This window comes from Cnephaeus nilssonii (assembly GCF_951640355.1).
Source record: "Cnephaeus nilssonii genome assembly, chromosome: 12".
NCBI lineage: Eukaryota > Metazoa > Chordata > Mammalia > Chiroptera > Vespertilionidae > Cnephaeus > Cnephaeus nilssonii.
Window position 1 is genome coordinate 61,335,067 of NC_137083.1, and position 18,888 is coordinate 61,353,954.

Genomic DNA, 18,888 nt, shown 5'->3' on the forward strand with positions numbered 1-18,888 from the left:
TGACAGTCTAACTTCATCAGTTTAATACCAAATACAGGATTTTTATTTTGTTCTTAAAAGCAAGAAGAATTTTTTTTAATCATACCGACATAAGGAATTTTAAAGATATGTCTGCATGAATAGCAAAAAATGTGTAATAAAAAAATTATTACATATTAGATCATTATTGACATGTGTGAAGTTTTTTCCCCCCAAAGCATTCCAAATATTTTTGAGGTTGCGGAAAAGAATAACTGATTTCTGGCGAGATTTTTTTCCCTCACTGATTGTTCATTTTAAACATGTTTTTAATAGGTTTGGGCAAGAGTGAGTATGAATAGACAACTTCTTGACCATATGGATTCATGGACAGCTAAGTTCAGAAATGTAAGTTTGACATTACTCTTTGGACATTATTAGTGCCTCTTAATATGCAAAGTATGTTATTAGAATATCAATTAGAGATGTTAATTGTTAATTAGATATCAGAATTAGTAAAAGTGCAATATGGGATGGGACATATATAAGGATAAACATGACATTTACCTTATGATGTCCTTTTTTTTGTGTGTGTGTGTGTGTGTGTGTGTGTGTGTGTGTGTGTGTGTGTGTGGTGTGTCCATTTTTAAGGGATTTTTTTACCCCCTCTATGTTAAATAGATAAAGGAACAATATGACCTTCTTCCCTTTTCCAACATCTCAATTTTATTTTTCAAAGAGCTTTTTTGTCAAAGCCTGTTGTGTGTCTAGAAATGTGTGGGAAACAAAATGAGGTTCTTGTGCAAGGCTCAGTTGGTTGGAGTATTGTCGTGTATACCAAAAAATTTCAAGTTCAGTTCCCAGTCAGTTTACAGGCCTGGGTTGCAGGCTTGATCTCCAGTGGGGAGCATGTGGGAGGCAGCTGATCCCTGAATATATATCAGGTTCTTCGATTTCTTAAAGAAGAACCCTCTCTGGTTTTGGCCTGGAGGTTGGGAAGGCCAATTCTACTATGTACAGAATGCGTTTGTTTCAACCCCTGCCTCTTTTTCTTGCCTCTGTAGTACCTGTATGTCCCAGGTTCTGCTGGGCACATTGGCCCCTCCTCCACTGCAGGTGTCCACGTAGATTCTGTAGAGGCCACCACTTCTTCCCCTGTTTCATATTGCAACAGTTACTCATCTGCAGCTCTTCATTTCTAGAAATACGTTGAAATCACTTCCACTCCTTTTGCATTCTTTTATCATAATTTAAATAGGGTATCAAGAGGGAGTGATGAAAAGTAGCAGCCTACTTTCTTGAACCAGAAGTCTGGATGGCTTTTTTTTTTTTTTTAACATTTTTATTGATTTCAGAGAGGAAGGGAAAAGGAGAGAGAGTTAGAAACATCAATGATGAGACAGAGCCATCAATTGGCTGCCTCCTGTACCCCCTCCAGACTTGTGCCCTGACTGGAATCGAACCCAGGACCCTTCAGTCCGCAGGCTGACGCTCTATCCACTGAGCCAAATCAGCTAGGGCTGGATGACTTTTTAAAAATAAAAATTTTTGCCCTGTCCTGTGTCCTCTGTGGTTAGAGTAACGGTCCACACACCACAGCGTCATGGGTTTGATTCCTAGTCAAGGGCACTTCGATCCCTGGCCCCTGTTGTGGCAAGTGTGGGAGGCAACCAGTTGATGTGTCTGTCTCACCGCGCTCGCGCTCTCTCTCTCTCTCTCTCTCTCTCTCTCTCTCTCTCTCTCTCTCTCTTCCCCTCTCTCTCCCTCTCTTTCTCTCTCTCTCTCTCTCTCAATCCTCCTTCCCTTTCTCCTTTCCAGTCTCTCTAAAATTCAATGGGAAAAATATCCTTGGGTGAAAATCAACAAAAAATGAAATACAATTAAATTAAAATAGATAAATAAAAATTCTTGAGCCCATCCCTGGAAGTACTCAATCAGACTTTCTGGGAATGGGGCCTAGATCTCTCTCCTGAACCCCTTAGATCAGTTTGTTTCAGCGAAAGAGTAGCTGACAACGTAGAATGTGTTTAAATAAATGATGTAAGTGTGAATGAGTGAAATGATATCTTAGAATTGTACTCTCTCTTATTTCCACACATAGGCTTGTCTAAAATGCCAATATAAAGGCTTGGTTGAGAGTATTAGCTTAGAAGAAATATAAGCACAATCCCTTATCTGAATTCCTTAGACTACCAGTGTTCTGAAATTTAGAATTTGGGGGATTTTTTTTTTTTTTTAAGGAATAGTAGACATTTATTTGACCTGAAACTTTTTTCATCCTTTAATTTTATGTTTAAACAGAAGCATGGAAACAAATGGTGGAAGCTTCTAAAAACATACACACACAAAAAAGAAACAACACAAATAAACCAGATGAGCCGTTTCCTTAGACAGTCTTTTCATTTCCCAGAATTAGTTTGATAGTAGCTGAACAAAGTGGCATTTGAAATTCCTAGTCCTAAAGTCATATGGTAATATTCACAAGCCAGTTTCAAATATAATACATTTGTTTTCTACGTGGTTAGGGAATTGGGTGAGCCTGCTGAGTTAATCCTTTTAGCTTAGTATAATAAGCATAGAAAGAAACATTTAAGAAAAACTTAACATACAACTGGAAGTCTCATATATTCTTAAAAAAAAAAAACAACACAGGCATATGTGATTTAAGATTATAACTTAATCAACTTACACTCTAATAGCATATTTACTTAACTCTGGACTTCAGGTAGCTGTTACTTCCATTCTCTTTCACTATACTCTAATATTTAAAGTACACAACAATAAAAAAAATCTTAGAGTCTTGTGAATAATTATTTGAGAAATGCTTTGGAATTACGTGTGTAAAATCTTTCCCTCATTTTTTTCCTAGTGGATCAATGAGACAATATTAGTGTCACTTGTACAAGAGATTGAGTCTGTCAGCACACAGATGAGACGCATGGGTTGTCCAGAGCTGCAAATAGGAGGTATGTGGAGATAGACCCCAGCATTTGATTTACCTTCAGTGAATCTGCAGGTGGGAATTTCTTCTGTAGTGGACTATTTAACAACTTCCTTTGTTACCTTGAGGTGAAGAAAATAAAACTAAATCTCTATAATACAGGGTTTTTTTTCAATATTAAGGTTTATTGAAATATAATTTACTTACATATAGTTCATCAATTTAAGTCTACAATTCAGCCCTAGCCGGTTTGGCTCAGTGGATGGAGCGTCAGCCTGTGGACTGAAGGGTCCCAAGTTCAGTTCCGGTCAAGGGCACATGCCCAGGTTGTGGGCTCGATCCCCAGTAGGGGATGTGCAGGAGGCAAGCCCATCAATGATTCTCTCTCATCATTGATGTTTCTATCTCTCTCTCCCTCTCCCTTCCTCTCTGAAATCAATAAAAGTATATTTAAAAAATAATAATAATAAAGTGTACAATTCAAAGGTTTGAGTTGTACAACCATTACTATAAATCAATCTTAAGAAAAGAAACCCACATACTCTTTAGCAGTCACCTCTGCTTTCCCACCACCACCCATTCTCCAGCCCTAGGCAACTGTCAGGCTTCTTCCTGTCTCTATAGATAGACCTCTTCTGGATATTGTGTACAAATGGGATATGCAATATGTTGTCCTTTGTGACTGGCTTCTTTCATTTAATATAATAATGTTTTCAAGTTTTATCCATGTTGTAACGTGTCAGTACCAACATGATGTGCTTTTTAAAAAAGAACAACATTGCTTTATGACTACAAAAGCAGTATACAGTGTTCAAGTAGAAAATTCAAAAAGTACAAAAATACACAAAGAAGAATATTACTTACCGTTCTGCTTCCAGCAATAACCATTATCAATTTAGTCACAATTATTTTTTAAGAAAATACTATGATATTAACTATATATATCAATTATAAGTTACCTTATAATTTAAGAACATGAAAAGTACCGTATTTTCCAGCGTATAAGACGACTGGGCGTATAGAAGATTTTCCTGGGTTAAAAAGTCGTCTTATATGCCGGAAAATATGGTATATATTTAGAAGTTGAGGAAATATGGTACATATATATGTATATGTTTCTAATTAAATTAGAGTTGTCTTACGTTTTTTCCCCTTGCTCTTTCTATTTTTAAATATTGTCCAGTATTATTTTTATGGCTGGACTATATTTCATATATATATATATATATATATATATATTAGAAGCCCGTTGCAGGAAGTTTCGTGCAATAGACCTTCCTTCACCTGGCTGCCGGCACCAGTTTTCCGCCAGCAGCGGTTTTCCTCTGGCCACCTGCCGATCGGAGCGCCTCCTGCCAGCGCTATTGGCCACCCCGAGAGGAACTCCGATCGGGAGGCTCTCCGAACTGCGGGTGGCCAGAGGAAAACTGCTGCTGGCGGAAAACTGGTGCTGGCAGCCACGCAATCGGCTACCCTGAGTTCCGCCACCTGTGCCTTCTGCTGGCTCCATCGGTCCTCCCGCAGCACCGCCGTTGGGGCCTATGGGAGGAACGGGCCTACGGGAAGAATGAGTCCCCACCCCCCGCTCATCCTGTCAGCCCAATTGGCCACCCCAAGTCCCGCCCCCAGCCTGCCACCGGCCCAATCATGGGCGTAGTGGAGTGATGGTTATTTGCATACTTCCCTTTTATTAGGTAGGATATATATATATATATATATATATATATATATATATATATATATCACAAATATTTAGTGTATTAGTTGTTTATATAGCTTCAAAAATGGATCTGGCTGATTCTTTGGGGGGCGGGAGGAGGAGGGGAGGAAGACAGAGAGATAGATAGATATCTGTCCACCTTGTCAGAAATGATAAAATAAATTATAAGTAAAGTAGATAATGCAAATTGTTAAGATAAACTATTATTGCTGTCATTTATTCCTTCAATATTTATTGTAGGAAGAGATTTTTGAGTATTTTTTAGAGGCCCAAGGTAAAAATAATGTGTTCCGTGTGTTTTATTTTTAACAGAGGCTAATATTACCAGCTTGAAACAAGCTGCTCTGGTCAAAGCTCCTCTCATTCCAACTCTGAATACAATTGTGCAGTATCTAGACCTTACACCAAATCAGGAATACTTGTTTGAAAGGATCAAAGGTAACTATTGATTTGAAGAGGGGGAAAAAAAATGAGTACTTTTCACTACTTTGAGATTTTATAAATAAAGATAACAAAGGGGAAAAATTTTTTGAAAAAAATTAAAAGTATCACTAAGTATGATCTTATGTTTTATAAAAATACTAGAGGCCCGGTGCATGAAATTCGTACATGGGGGGGGGGGTGTCCCTCAGCCTAGCCTGCACCCTCTCTAATCTGGGATCCCTCTCACAATCCAGGACTGCTGGCTCCCAACTGCTCGCCTGCCTGCCTTCCTGATTGCCCCTAACCGCTTCTGCCTGCCAGCCTGATCACCCCCTAACCACTCCCCTGACAGCCTGATTTTCCCTAACTGCCCTCCCCTGCAGGCCTGGTCCCCACCAACTGCTCTCCCCTGCAGGCCTGGGTCTCCCCCAACTGCCCTTCCCTGCAGGCCCGGTTGCCCCCAACTTCCTTCCTCTGCCGGCCTGGTCACCCCTAACTGCCCTCCCCTGCAGGCTTGATCGCCCCCAACTGCCCTCCCTTGCAGGCCTGGTCCCTCCCAACTGCCCTCCCCTGCTGGCCTGATCACCCACAACTGCTCTCCCTTGCAGGCCCGGTCCCTCCCAACTGCCCTCCCCTGCTGGCCATCTTGTGGTGGCCATCTTGTGTCCACATGGGAGCAGCCATCTTGTGTGTTGGAGTGATGGCCAATTTGCATATTACTCTTTTATTAGATAGGATAGAGGCCTGGTGCACGGGTGGGGGCCAGCTGGTTTTCCCTGAAGGGAGTCCCGGATCAGCATGGGGGTTCCCTTGGGGCGTGGGCAGCCTGAGCGTGGGGCCTGTGGTGGTTTGCAGGCCGGCCACGCCCCCTGGCGACCCAAGCAGAGGCCCTGGTATCGGATTTATTTATCTTTTATAATTGAAACTTTGTAGCCTTGAGCAGAGCCAAGCCTTCTGCTTGCTCTGTGGCTGCAACCATTTTTGTTGGGATTTATTTATCTTCTACTAGAAGCCCAGTGCATGATTTAATCATGCACGTGTAAGCTGTCTGTCCGCTGATCGGCAGCTCCGAAGTCCCTGGGCCCCTAGGGTGAGGCGGGGCGGGGGCGTGGTTCTCCTGCCGCCGGAGCCCAGGCCAGGGTCTTGCCTTTGCCTCCCGCCCAGGAAGGCTGGGGCCGCCGCCACGTGCTCCTGCGGCCCAACTGCCGCCAGACTCCTCCCCGGGGAGCCGCGCCGCCCGCCCACCGCCCGCCGCCTCCAAACCTCCAAAACGCCGGCTCGGCTCGCTGCCCCAGAGGCCTGTCTGTGCCGCAGCACAGCCATGGCACAGACACTGAGCTCGCGTCGCCGCTGGCAACGTGAGCTCAGCGTCCTGCCGGCCCAATCACCACCCCAGCCACCCCGAGTCCCGCCCCCTGTGTCACCCGCTGGCCCAATCATGGGCGTAGCGGAGTGATGGTAATTTAAATATTACCTTTTATTATGTAAGATAATTGAAACTTTGTAGCCTTGAGCGGAGGCCAGGGCAGGCCAGGGCTGCGTAAGCTTGGCTTCCTCCGTGGCTGCCGCCATTTTTGTTGGGATTTATTTATCTTCTATAATTGAAACTTTGTAGCCTTAAGTGGAGGCCTGGGCCCGCCAGGGTGTGCGGAAAGCTTGGCTTCCTCCATTGCTGGGGAAACCCAAGCCTCCTGCTCACTTCGTGGCTGCAGACATCTTGGTTGGGTTAATTTGCATACCTGCTCCTGATTGGCTGGTGGGCATGGCTTGTGTGTAGCAGAGTGATGGTTAACCTTTTGCACTCGGATGTCGAGTGTGACTCGACACGGTTAGCATTAGAATAAAGGAATTGAGAAAAAAGCAAGCGAGTGCAAAGGGTTAATTTGCATATTACTCTTTTATTAGATAGGATATTTAATTACAGCTTTATTAAGGCTTATATTTGAACAACTTTTGGGTTTTATGTTTTATATGCTTAAGAATTGTCAAAATAATATACTTAGCCTTGAATATGTTAGTTAATAATTTTATTCTATATAGAAAGACTTAAAAATGAGCTAAAAGGGCTCAAGTGGATATTTCACTCATTTTCTATTCTTAAACTATCAAAAATGGTGCCACTTTGACATTCATCTCTATATATTTCTAAAAGATAAAGCCTTTTAAAAAACATAACTAGAATATAATTATCACACCTAATATTTTTAACCATATATATTATTATTATTATTATTATTATTATTATTATTGATTTCAGAGAGGAAGGGAGTGACAGAGAGAGATAGAAACATCAATGATGAGAGAGAATCATTTATCGGCTGCCTCCTGCACTCCCTCTACTGGGGATCAAGCCCGCAATCCAGGCATGTGCCCTGACAAGGAATCGAACCGTGACTTCCTGGTTTATAGGTTGACTCTCAACCATTTGAGCCACACCAGTTGGGCTATGATTATTTATTTACATCATGAAATATACAGTTTACATATACAAATTTCCAACCATCTCTTAAAATGTGTAATTACTTTTTTTTGGTACTTTTTATTTGAATTGGGATTCAAATATTATCACATGTTGTGATTGGTTGCTATATTTAAGTTTCTTTTAACCTATAGGTTTCCCATCCATCATTTTTTTTTTTCCTTTGCAACTTTTTTTTCCAATTAGCAATAATCGTGCCTTCGATAAACCTCATTGGCTACGATACTGCCACTGCGCAAAGCTTATTTTTTGAAAGAACTGGATTGTTTGTCCTTTAGTGTTTCCCATGGTATGGATTTTGTTGAATGCATCTCCATGGTGTACTTTTACATGACCCTCTGTTCTCTGTATTTTCTGAAAATTTAGGTTACCTCATAGGTAGGTTTGTATATATGTAAAAAAAGGCGTGTGTGTGTGTGTGTGTGTATACAAATTATATGCAAAGTATTAATATATATCAAATATACAAAAAAGTACAACGAACCCTGTATAGATAGGCCTTCTAGATTGAATAGTTATCAACATTTTCCTATTTGATTCTCTCTCTCTTTCTACATATACATGTACATGTACGTATACACACACAGTTTTTTGCTCATTTGTAAGTATATTGTATAGGCATTATTATTTTTCAGCATGCGAATTCCTAAAAGAATAAATTCCCTTAAATTAACATAATACAATTAAAAATATTTCTATATTATCTAATAAACAGTTCATATTCAGATTTCCCAATTGTCCAAATAATGTTATATACCCTTTTTTTTTCTAACCAGGAATAAAGTGTATTAAATGTATTGTTTCATCTTTTTTTTTTATTATCTCTAACAGTCTTGCCACCTTTTGCCTACATGACATTGACTTTAAGAATCAAGAATATTAGTCTTTTCTCACATTTTGGATTTATGTAATTCTTCTGGTGATATTTAAGTTAATCTTTTATATTTTGTATTTATGTTACGGCTCTTTTAATCAGATCTTTAAGATGATATGCTTCTCTTATTATAACCCTTTAGCCGTTTTTCCCTCATTTTTGCATAGTCTTCGCTTTTTAAATTTCACCTTTGTTGCTACAGAACTTTCTCAGGGAGGCTGTATGAGCTCGTTTCGATGGAATAGAGGTGGAGACTTCAAAGGACGCAAGTGGGATACAGACCTGCCCACTGATTCTGCTGTAAGTCTGCAGTTTTATTTTTGTTGTTGTTTATCAGTGTTTTGTTTGTTTGTTTTTTATTGCTTTTGGAGAGATAGAGAAATACTTATTTGTTGTTCTACTTATTTACGCATTTATTGGTTGCTTCTTGTATGTGCCCTGACTGGGGATCAAACCCACAACCTTGGTATATCAGGATGATGCTCTAATGAGCTACTCGGCCAGGGCCTTTTTTCAGTTTTGTTACTGGATTTATGTGTTTTTATTTTCCCATTATCAAAATTAATATTAAAAAGAATTTGGAAACTAAAGTATAAATAAAAAATTAAAATTGTACCAGCATCTTAACCCAACAAGTGTTACTATTTTGGTCTATTTTTTTCCCTTTTCTTAGGTTGTACTATTTTTTAATGTGTTTTTTTTTTTTATCACAGTTGTAATCACATATGTAAAATGATATATCTTGTTTTTTTTCACTTTTGCAATATTTAAGTAGGTTTTTCATTATTACACACTGTCATTTAACTGTTCTCCAATATTAGACTTAAACATTTGAGAAATGTGACAGGGGAAGGGATTTTTGTTTTTCTATCTTAAATAATGTTGCAAGGAATATCATGATGCATATTCCTTTCTTATTTGAAATTACTACTGTAAGAAAGATTCCTTGCCCTAGCTGCTTTGGCTCAGTGGCTAGAGTTTCAGCCTGTGGACTGAAGGGTGCTGGGTTCAATTCTGGTCACCGGCACATTCCTGGTTGTGGGCTTGATCCCCAGTAGGGGGCATGCAGGAGGTAGCTGATCAATGATTCTCGCTCATCATTAATGTTTCTATCTCTCCCTCTCCCTTCCTCTCTGAAATCAATAAAAAAATTTTTATAAAAAGAGAGATTCCTAGAATTAGATTTGTAAGATCAAAGATTATAAAAATTTGGGTCATTTAAGAGTTTTTCAAAATCATGTTATTTTTTTATAGTGACTTTTGTGTGAAAATGATATTTTAAATGCTGATATTCAAATTAAGAATTGAATAGATATGTATTTTATCTTGGTTTTGCTGCTCACTAGCTATATGGGTAAATATTGAAATATCTACATAACAGAAAATTAGGAATGTCTTTTATCTTTTCATTTTACAGATTTCATCTTAAAACCACTTGAAAGCATTTTTGCTAATTCTCTGTTTAGGGAAAAAATTTTAAATTAGAGTCATAAACACAGATTTTTTTTTTTTACACATAAAAGTTTAGTTTATTAATCCTCTCATGGAAAATCTGCACAGTCACCACAGATAAAGTCACTGAAGAATCTTTATTTCTTTTTGCCAGCACCAACATTGGCCTTTGCAGTCCCCCTGACTGTCTTCATTTTGTTCTTGCATTCTTTTCTCTGTTTTCTTGAGGTCTTCTTCTCATATAGGCCATGTCTTGCAAGTCTGTGTTTGGGTTCATTTTTCTTTGCGTAATCCAAGGAATCATACATAAATCATGCCAGAGCCAGTTGTCTTGCCACCACCAAAGTGAGTTCTGAATCCAAACACAAAGATGACATCTGGTGTGGTCTTATACATTTTGGCTAGTTTTTCCCGAATTTCTGTCTTGGGTACTGTTGCCTTCCCAGGGGGAAGGATGTCAATGACCATTTGCTTCCGCTTAAGCAGTCTGTTGGTCATGAACTTCCTGGTCCACATAGTTACTGTGTCATTCATGATGAAGATTGATCTTCAAGCAGCCAGGAAGGAAAAGAACACAGATGTTTTTAAAGGGCTCCATCTATGACAGATTTTCATGCTGATTTTGAAAAATTGTTTTCTCATTTTTAGATCATTATGCATGTGTTTTGCACCTACCTTGATTCCAGATTACCTCCACATCCTAAATACCCTGATGGAAAAACATTTACTTCTCAGCACTTTGTTCAGACACCAAATAAACCAGGTATAAGCCTCTCCTAAAAGAATGAGTTGAACTTTTTACATGAAATACATCTGGTGATTTTGTTTTTCATGTAGCATATTTCCTTTACAGATGTGACAAATGAGAATGTCTTTTGCATTTATCAGAGTGCTATCAACCCTCCCCATTATGAGCTAATCTACCAGCGTCATGTCTACAATCTTCCAAAGGTACTTCTAAATGTAGAAGCTGCTATTATATAATGTCACGGATGACTTGCTTTGATGATGTTTTTAAAATTAGAATCTCTTGTTCATGGAATAGGTAAAATTTTTAAATTAGGGAAAATGTGTTTCTTGCATCAGCCCATTTTTAACTATAAAATATATGTTTAATTGGGGAAAGTATAAAGAAAAATCACTCATTTTATTACTTAGAGGCAACTGTTATCATTTTGCTGTATTGCTTTCGGTAAATTTCATTTTGCTCTTTGTACTTTTTCTTTTTTAATCCTCACCCGAGGATATCTTTTGCATTGATTTTTCAGAGAGACTGGAAAGGAGGGAGGGAAGAGGAAGAGAGAAACATCAATGTGAGAGAGACACATTGATTGGTTGCCTTCTGCCTGTGCCCTGACTAGGGCCCAGGATGGAGCCTGCAACCCAGGTACTTGCCCTTGACCAGTAATCAAATCCTCGACCCTTCATCCTTGGGCCAGTGTTCTAACCACTGAGAATATCAGCCAGGGCTCACTCTTCTTTTTTATGGGTTGAAATCATTTATGTAAATGATTCTAAAAATTACAATTTCCATACCATTAAAAATTTTCATTAAAATACTTTTTAAAAAATATTTTTATTTATTTAATATATTTTTATTGATTTCAGGGAGGAAGGGAGAAGGATAAAAACATCAATGATGAGAGAGAATCATTGATCGGCTGCCTCCTGCATGCCCCCTAATGGGGATCGAGCCCGCAACCTGGGCATGTGCCCTTGACCAGAATTGAACCCAGGACCCTTCACTCTGCAGGCCAACACTCTATCCACTGAGCCAAACCAACTAGGGCATAAAAATACTTTTTATTTTTTTTAATATATTTTATTGATTTTTTACAGAGAGGAAGGGAGAAGGATAGAGAGCTAGAAACATCTATGAGAGAGAAACATCACTCTATCCACTGGGGATGTGCCTGCAACCAAGGTACATGCCCTTGACCGGAATCGAACCTGGGACCCTTGAGTCGGCAGGCCGACGCTCTATCCACTGAGCCAAACCGGTTAGGGCATAAAAATACTTTTTAATGGCTATAAAAAACTTCATTATAAGATTGTAACATAATTTATTCAACCATTCCCCTACTGTTAGACATTTTGTTGTGTTTGTTTTTTTAAATATATTTTTATTGATTCAGAGAGGAAGGGATAGGGAGAGAGATAGAAACATCAATGATGAGAGAGAATCATTGATCAGCTGCCTTCTGCACGCCCCCTACTAGGGATTGAGTCCACAACCCAGGCATGTGCCCTGACCTGGAATTGATCCTGTCACCTCTTGGTTCATGGTTGACGCTCAACCACTGAGCCACACTGACTGTGCTCTAATTCTTAATTATCATAAATATGGCTGAATATTCATCTTTATATGTATAGCTGTCTGCATTTTGGGTAATTTCTTTAGCTCAGAGTCCAAAAGTAAAATTGTAGGTTACAGAATATTTTTAAGGATTTTAAAATAGATATCAAACTACTTTATAAAAAAGGGAATTGTACCAATTTACACTTCTATTGAGGGTTTGTTTTTAATATGGAACACTTCATCAATCTGTGTGTTACCGTGCACAGAGTCCATGCTAATCTTCCCTGTATCGTTCTAATCTTAGTAAGTGTACTTCTGAAGCAAGCATTACCCAGGTATTTTAGTCTTGATTGTAAACGTCAGTTCTTTTGATGACTGTTGCAGTTATTTTTATCAGTGCCTTTACTAAGAAATTTTTACATTGACTATAATTATAAAATGTGTTCTCCATCAGATCCCAAGGAAGAATATTAATTTCATTTTTCAAATTTAATAGTTCAACTTTCTAAAAGTGTAAATATTTTGGGCCATTGAACTTCCTTTGAAATCTTTTTTTTTTTTTAAACACTCTGTGTTTTAAAAATTATATATTCTTAGATTCTTGAATCAGAGTAAGTAGGTACAAGTTGATCGGTGTATTGAAAACCTAAGTTAGGAACTAGTTTAAAGACCAGAAATTACATATCATTGCTTGATTTTAGGGCTAGCAAAATGCTGCCATGTAGTCACTTGTAGATAAAATAATTTATGTTTAACCTGTTACTTATATTGCCATTAACATATAATTGAAGTATGATTAAAAGTTTTTAAATCCCCATACTTTTGTTTATGCTGTTAATTTTTGAGATAGAGCATTTTGTGTGTATAGGATGCATGGGCACCAGCCCAACAATAGCTCTCTTCCAGGCCTTTGTAAATGCTACTCTCCATGTTTAGAAACTTCTCAGTCTGTTTACTTTCTGCTCATCTTTCAGGTCTCAACTTAAAAATCTCTTCCTCAGAGAGGCATTTCCTGGTTCACAAGTCTGGGTCAGAGGCCCACATGTATTCCCCTGGCACCTTCCTCCTCCCCCTCATAACATTCATCACACTCTTTGTAATTCTGAATTTTCTGTCTGCCTTTTACTAGACTTTAAGCTCCTTGATTTAATGGATCCTCTCTGTCTTATTCACTGCAGTATTCCCACTTCCTAGCACAAAGTAGGCACTGTCTTTAATGAGTGAATGAAAATCTGAGTTACATGGAATTCTGAGTTTGTAGAATGTGAATTGATAGGATCTGCATTTACCTATCAGACTGAATCTTTTGCTTGGTTTAGTTTTTTGTGGGTTTTTTGTTGTTGTTGTTTTCTTTTGCTTGGTTTAGTTTAAATCTTGCTGTCTTTTTTGTCTTTGTTCCAGGGCCGAAATAATATGTTTCATACATTATTAATGTTCCTTTACATCATAAAGACCAAAGAGTCAGGAATGCTTGGGTAGGTATTTGTGCTTTAAAAACACAAGTACTTAGTTTATTATCTGATTTTCTTCCTTTAAGATTTTTCAGGAGTTTCAAGTGGTGACTTTGGGAAGTGGGCTTGGGTAATACAGGGAACTACTTATTTCTGTCATTAACTGTTAGCACTATATGATTTAGTAAATTATGAGTATGTATTCATTTTGATAAAAATTAAAAATATATATTACAAAAATGCCCTTCAAAAATGGTAATTTCTAGCCATGGGTGGCTCAATTGGTTGGAGCTTTAGACATATTTTAAATAAACAATGAAGTTTTAGTTTTTACCTTTTTGTTTTGTTTTTGTTAATCCTCACACAAGGATATTTTTCCCATTGATTTTTAGACAGAGTAGAAGTGGGGTAGAGACAGAGAAAGAGAAACATCAATGTGAGAGAGATACATCAATTGGTGGCCCTGGTTCAGGCCGGGGATTGAGCGTGCAACCAAGGTACGTGCCCTTGACTGGAAACAAACACAGGACCCTTCAGTCTACGGGCCAACACTCCAACCACTGAGCCAAACTGGCTAGGGCTAGTTTTCTGTTTTAATTGAAAATTTATCTTTTCCTCTGTCGATCCAAATTGACATTTAGATGCATAAATGATTTGCCATGATGGTGTGAATCTTGTGTTGAGTGCCATATACAATTTGTCCTATGCATAAAAATGTAAAAGCTTTAAAAGTACTCAATGGAACAGTAATTTACTCAAAGGCCAAAAAATTGATACAGTGCTTATCTTTTAAGTGTACAACTTATATGTAGAAAATGAAACATTTTTGACTAAGACTAATTTGTGTTTATTTTGTTGTTGTTTTTTAACCAAGGAAAATAACTTTGAATTAAATTTAAAAGTATGGTTGCTTATTCTTTTTAATATATTCTAAAATAATGAAATAGTTAAAAACTACTATCCTGTAACTTAAAGGAAATAGCAAGTGGCTCAAATATACTCCATTTGGAATCATGCCCATAAATCAGCAGATTGATCCAAAAACATTTTCAATTTAATGCCACATATCTATGCCGTTACTGGAATAAGATGAATGTTTTACTTCCAAAAGGAAAAAAAATCTAGACAGAATTGACCACATAGTAATTTAAGTGTTCTGTTCAACGAAAGACACCATAAATAAAGTTTTAAGTTAAATGTCAAACTGAAACAAAGCATTATAGTTGCAACACATATAGCAAATCTAAGTTAATATTCATCACATGTAAAGCATGTAAGTTAATTAGAAAAGAAAAATATAGAAAGTGGTCAAAGACACAAAAGACTTTTTCATAGAAAATGTTGTGCAAAATGGTTAATAAACATGAAAAGATGCTTAGCCTCATAGACAAGCCCAAATTAAAACATTTTTTTATCAAATTGAGATTTATCATTTGCAGTGTCAGTGAGGGTATGAAAAAATAGGAAAATATGGCTGATAGAAATTACCTTTTTAGAAGGGCATTTTTATAATATATATTTTTAATTTTTATAAAAATGAATACATACTCAGCTGGGGGAAGGTAAAAAAAGAAAAAATGAATACATACTCATCTACACTAATAAAAGAGAAAGATGCAAATTGACTGTACCTTCACCACACCCACCAGCCAATCAGGAGTGAGTATGCAAATTAACCCAACAAAGATGGTGAGTTAATTTGCATATGCAGGTGCTGAGCGGCCTGGGGTGGGACACTTGTGTTGTCACCATGGCACTGCCGCAGCTGTTCCGGGCCTCTGGGTAGCGTGGGAAGGTGGAAAGGTAGCTCTGGGCCAGAGCGAAGGCAGTGCCGGCAGCCAGGGGAAGGAAGGCCCATTCTTGCATGAATCTTTGTGCACCAGGCCTCTAGTAATTTAATAAATCATACAGTGCTAACAGTTACTGACAGAAATAAGCAGTTCCCTGTATTACCCAAGCCCACTTCCCAAAGTCACCACTTGAAACTCCTGTAGCTTTTCATTATGATATTACTCCTATGATTCCAAATAATAGAGGTGTGCAACTCTCTCTTGATTCTTCAGTGTTGGACATAGTTGATTGATTTCTTACTCTGTTAGATGAGTAACTTATCTCTCTTATAGCTCTCTTCTCTCCATACTTTAAATACAGTTAGTTATATTACTCTCTGGAGTAGAAACCAATTTTTCTTTTTGTTAATCCTCACCTGAGGATAATTTTTTTTCATTGATTTTTAGAGAGAGTGGAAGGGAGGGGAGATTGAGAGAAACATCAATGTGAGAGAGACACATCAACTGGTTGACCCGTATACGCGCCCCCACCCCCACCCCCACCTCCCAACTAGGGCGGGAATCAAGCCTGCAATCCATCCAATCAGCGTGTGGGCCACTACTAACCACTGAGCAAATTGGCTAGGGCAATTTTTCTTTATTTTTTAATATATTTTTTATTGTTGATAGTATTACAAATATCTCCCATTTCCCCTCCTTACCCCCCTCCTCCCAGCTCCTACCCACCCCCAATGACTTTCTTTTTGATACGTGAAATATGGTTTAGTTTAAGCTATATTAATACCTATATGCAAATCCACTAAAGCATCTCTAATATTGGAAAATTCCTAATTTAAGTCAAATAGGTAAATTTCTCTAAGAGGCCTATCTCTATATTCTTCATTTAAAAAAAATTTATTGACACATTTACTTTGATTTTACCTACTAAAATTATCCTATTAACTCTACCTGATACCATAGTTCTTGAGGCTCACTGAAAAATTAATTTTCAACACTATAAATTCATTTATTCTAAATTTGGGGTTTAAGCACAATTAGGGAAGTAATTACTGTTACTAGAATTCACCTGATAAACCATGTGTACCATAACTTATTACAGAATACTGTTAAAAATGTCATCAATAAAATGATAGAAGAAACCTTATACTCTGTGTTTTAATTATATGAGAAAAGACCTTCAATACTTGACAATCAGCTCCACTAAAACTTTTTTCTTTTTTCTTTATAGGAGAGTTAATCTTGGTCTGTCTGGTGTGAATATTTTGTGGATTTTTGGCGAGTAGTTGGTCATTTAATTCCAAACATTTGGACTTTTATTTGGTTGAATCTAAGCATCTTTGAGTCACCACCTCTTTTACTTTATGACACATGTGTATGTTACAGACTCTAGATTTAATGAAAAAATAGCTATTTTGGAAACTTCCTTGTGAACGTATGTCCTATATCTTCAACAACAGATATTACTCTTGATTTTTTATCACATTTCAGATTTTTCAGTTGCTTACAAAACCGCAACCCTTCAGGATTGCTGTTAACCTAAAACAGTGCAGTCCTCCCTTAATTAAATAAATATGAGTCCCTTTTCATTGTAACTTTCAAATAAGAATCATTTACCTGATTCTTCCCCACAAAAATTGACTCTTCAGTTACATTATTTAGTATAAGTACTTAAAAAGAAACAAGCAATTTGTTTAACTTTTTTAATCTCTATCTTTTCCCAGTGTTTGGCAAATCAGCCCAAGGCCCATATTTTAAAAATGACATCAGCTTCTAAGTAATGTATTAATTAGTTCATGTGTATTTTTTAAACTTTGTGAAAGAAGTTTGACAGTATTGTATTTAAAGTCAACTCTTTGATTAAATTTAGCTGATAGAATTAAACTATTTGGGTCTTAGTTAAGAAGCTGAGGACATCAAGAAAACAACTGCTTTGTTTTTTGTTTTAATCCTCACTGTATACGTTGTTGTATTTTCATTGAATTTAGAGAGAGGAAGGGAGAGGGAGAGAGAGAGAAACATCAATTGGTTTCCTCCCGTACACGCCCCAACCAGGGTTTAAACCGGCAACGTGGGCATGTGCCCTGACTGGGAATTTGACCGGCGACCTTAAGTGCATGGGACAAGGCTCCAATCAACTGAGCCACACTGGCCAGGGCTGCTTTGGTTTTAATAACTCAAGTCAAATAGGGAAAATTTTCTAAGAGGCCTACCTCTATATCCTCCACTTGAAAAAGTTAACTCCATGATATTGTATGATTTTAAGAGTTCCCTTTAAGATCATATGATATGTTTAAATCTTTTAGGTATTCAAAATATCTGGTGAATGAGAAGTTACCAGGTTTATAAGTTTTGCATGACTTTTTTTTTTTAATGTGTATATGTAGTACCTCTAAGGCCAGCCAACAATTGCATATATTTTCTGGATTGACATATTAGACTGCTTCCATCACCTGGAAATAACTAAAACCAGTATCTTCTCAGTAACTGCATGTCAGTATTTTATGTACAGCCCGTTTTGTATAATTTTGTAAATTCTCTTTTTTTAAAACTTGTTTCTGTTTTTTAAAAGTCTTATGTTCACTGGAATGGTGTTTCTATCTTTTAACTGCTTTTGATATATGTTAATATGTTTGCTGTGATATTTTAGAGGAAAATATTATTAAATGTGTTAAATATGAGGACATGTTAAGATCTAAGTCTACTATTTTTTTAATAAATCTTTATTGTTCAGATTATTACAGTTGTTCCTCTTTTTTCCCCCATAGCTCCCCTCCACCCAGTTCCAACCCCACCCCATTCCCGCACTCCCCACACCCTCTTCCCCCCAATAATTGTCAGTCCACTCCCTTTCTTATGCCCCTGATTCTATTATATTCACCAGTTTATTCTGTTCATCAGATCTTTTATTCACTTGATTTTTAGATTCACTTGTTGATAGATATGTATTTGTTGTTCATAATTTTATCTTTACCCTTTTCTTCTTCTTCCTCTTCTTAAAGAATACCCTTCAGCATTTCATATAATACTGGTTTGGCAGTGATGAACTCCTTTAGCTTTTTCTTATCTGTGAAGCTCTTTATCTGACCTTCAATTCTGAATGATAGCTTTGCTGGGTAGAGTAATCTTGGTGGTAGGCTCTTGCTATTCATCACTTTGAATATTTCTTGCCACTCCCTTCTGGCCTGCATAGTTTCTGTTGAGAAATCAGCTGACAATCGTATGGGTACTCCCTTGTAGGTAACTGTTTTTCTCTTGCTGCTTTTAATATTCTCTCTTTGTCTTTTGCCCTTGGCATTTTAATTATGATGTGTCTTGGTGTGGTCCTCTTTGGATTCCTTTTGTTTGGGGTTCTCTGCACTTCCTGGACTCGTAAGTCTGTTTCTTTCACCAGGTGGGGGAAGTTTTCTGTCATTATTTCTTCAAATAGGTTTTCAATATCTTGCTTTCTCTCTTCTTCTGGTACCCCCATAATTCTGATGTTGGTACGCTTGAAGTTGTCCC

The 18,888-nt window shown here is 37.6% G+C and overlaps 1 protein-coding gene and 1 pseudogene across 5 annotated transcripts in view; one reads left to right on the forward strand and one right to left on the reverse strand.

Annotated features, from left to right (window-relative positions):
* Positions 1 to 18,204, forward strand: part of TMEM209 (transmembrane protein 209) — a 33,785-nt gene extending 15,581 nt beyond the window's left edge. For 2 of the 4 annotated variants that reach the window (XM_079786096.1, XM_079786097.1), the window contains exons 8-15: positions 295 to 366; positions 2,828 to 2,924; positions 4,932 to 5,057; positions 8,598 to 8,695; positions 10,496 to 10,610; positions 10,701 to 10,798; positions 13,548 to 13,621; positions 13,990 to 15,094. In XM_079786096.1, coding sequence (XP_079642222.1) covers positions 295 to 366; positions 2,828 to 2,924; positions 4,932 to 5,057; positions 8,598 to 8,695; positions 10,496 to 10,610; positions 10,701 to 10,798; positions 13,548 to 13,621; positions 13,990 to 14,161 — 852 coding nt within the window. In that variant the 3' untranslated portion in view covers positions 14,162 to 15,094. Of the gene's footprint in view, positions 1 to 294; positions 367 to 2,827; positions 2,925 to 4,931; positions 5,058 to 8,597; positions 8,696 to 10,495; positions 10,611 to 10,700; positions 10,799 to 13,547; positions 13,622 to 13,989; positions 15,095 to 16,615 lie in introns of those variants that run through there. The other 2 variants (XM_079786098.1, XM_079786099.1) reach the window with 2 other exon arrangements.
* On the reverse strand, positions 9,762 to 10,484 carry LOC307108269 (small ribosomal subunit protein eS24-like; annotated as a pseudogene). Its single transcript has one exon. The product of its transcript is annotated as a small ribosomal subunit protein eS24-like (transcript).
* Positions 18,205 to 18,888: the final 684 nt, after the last annotated feature.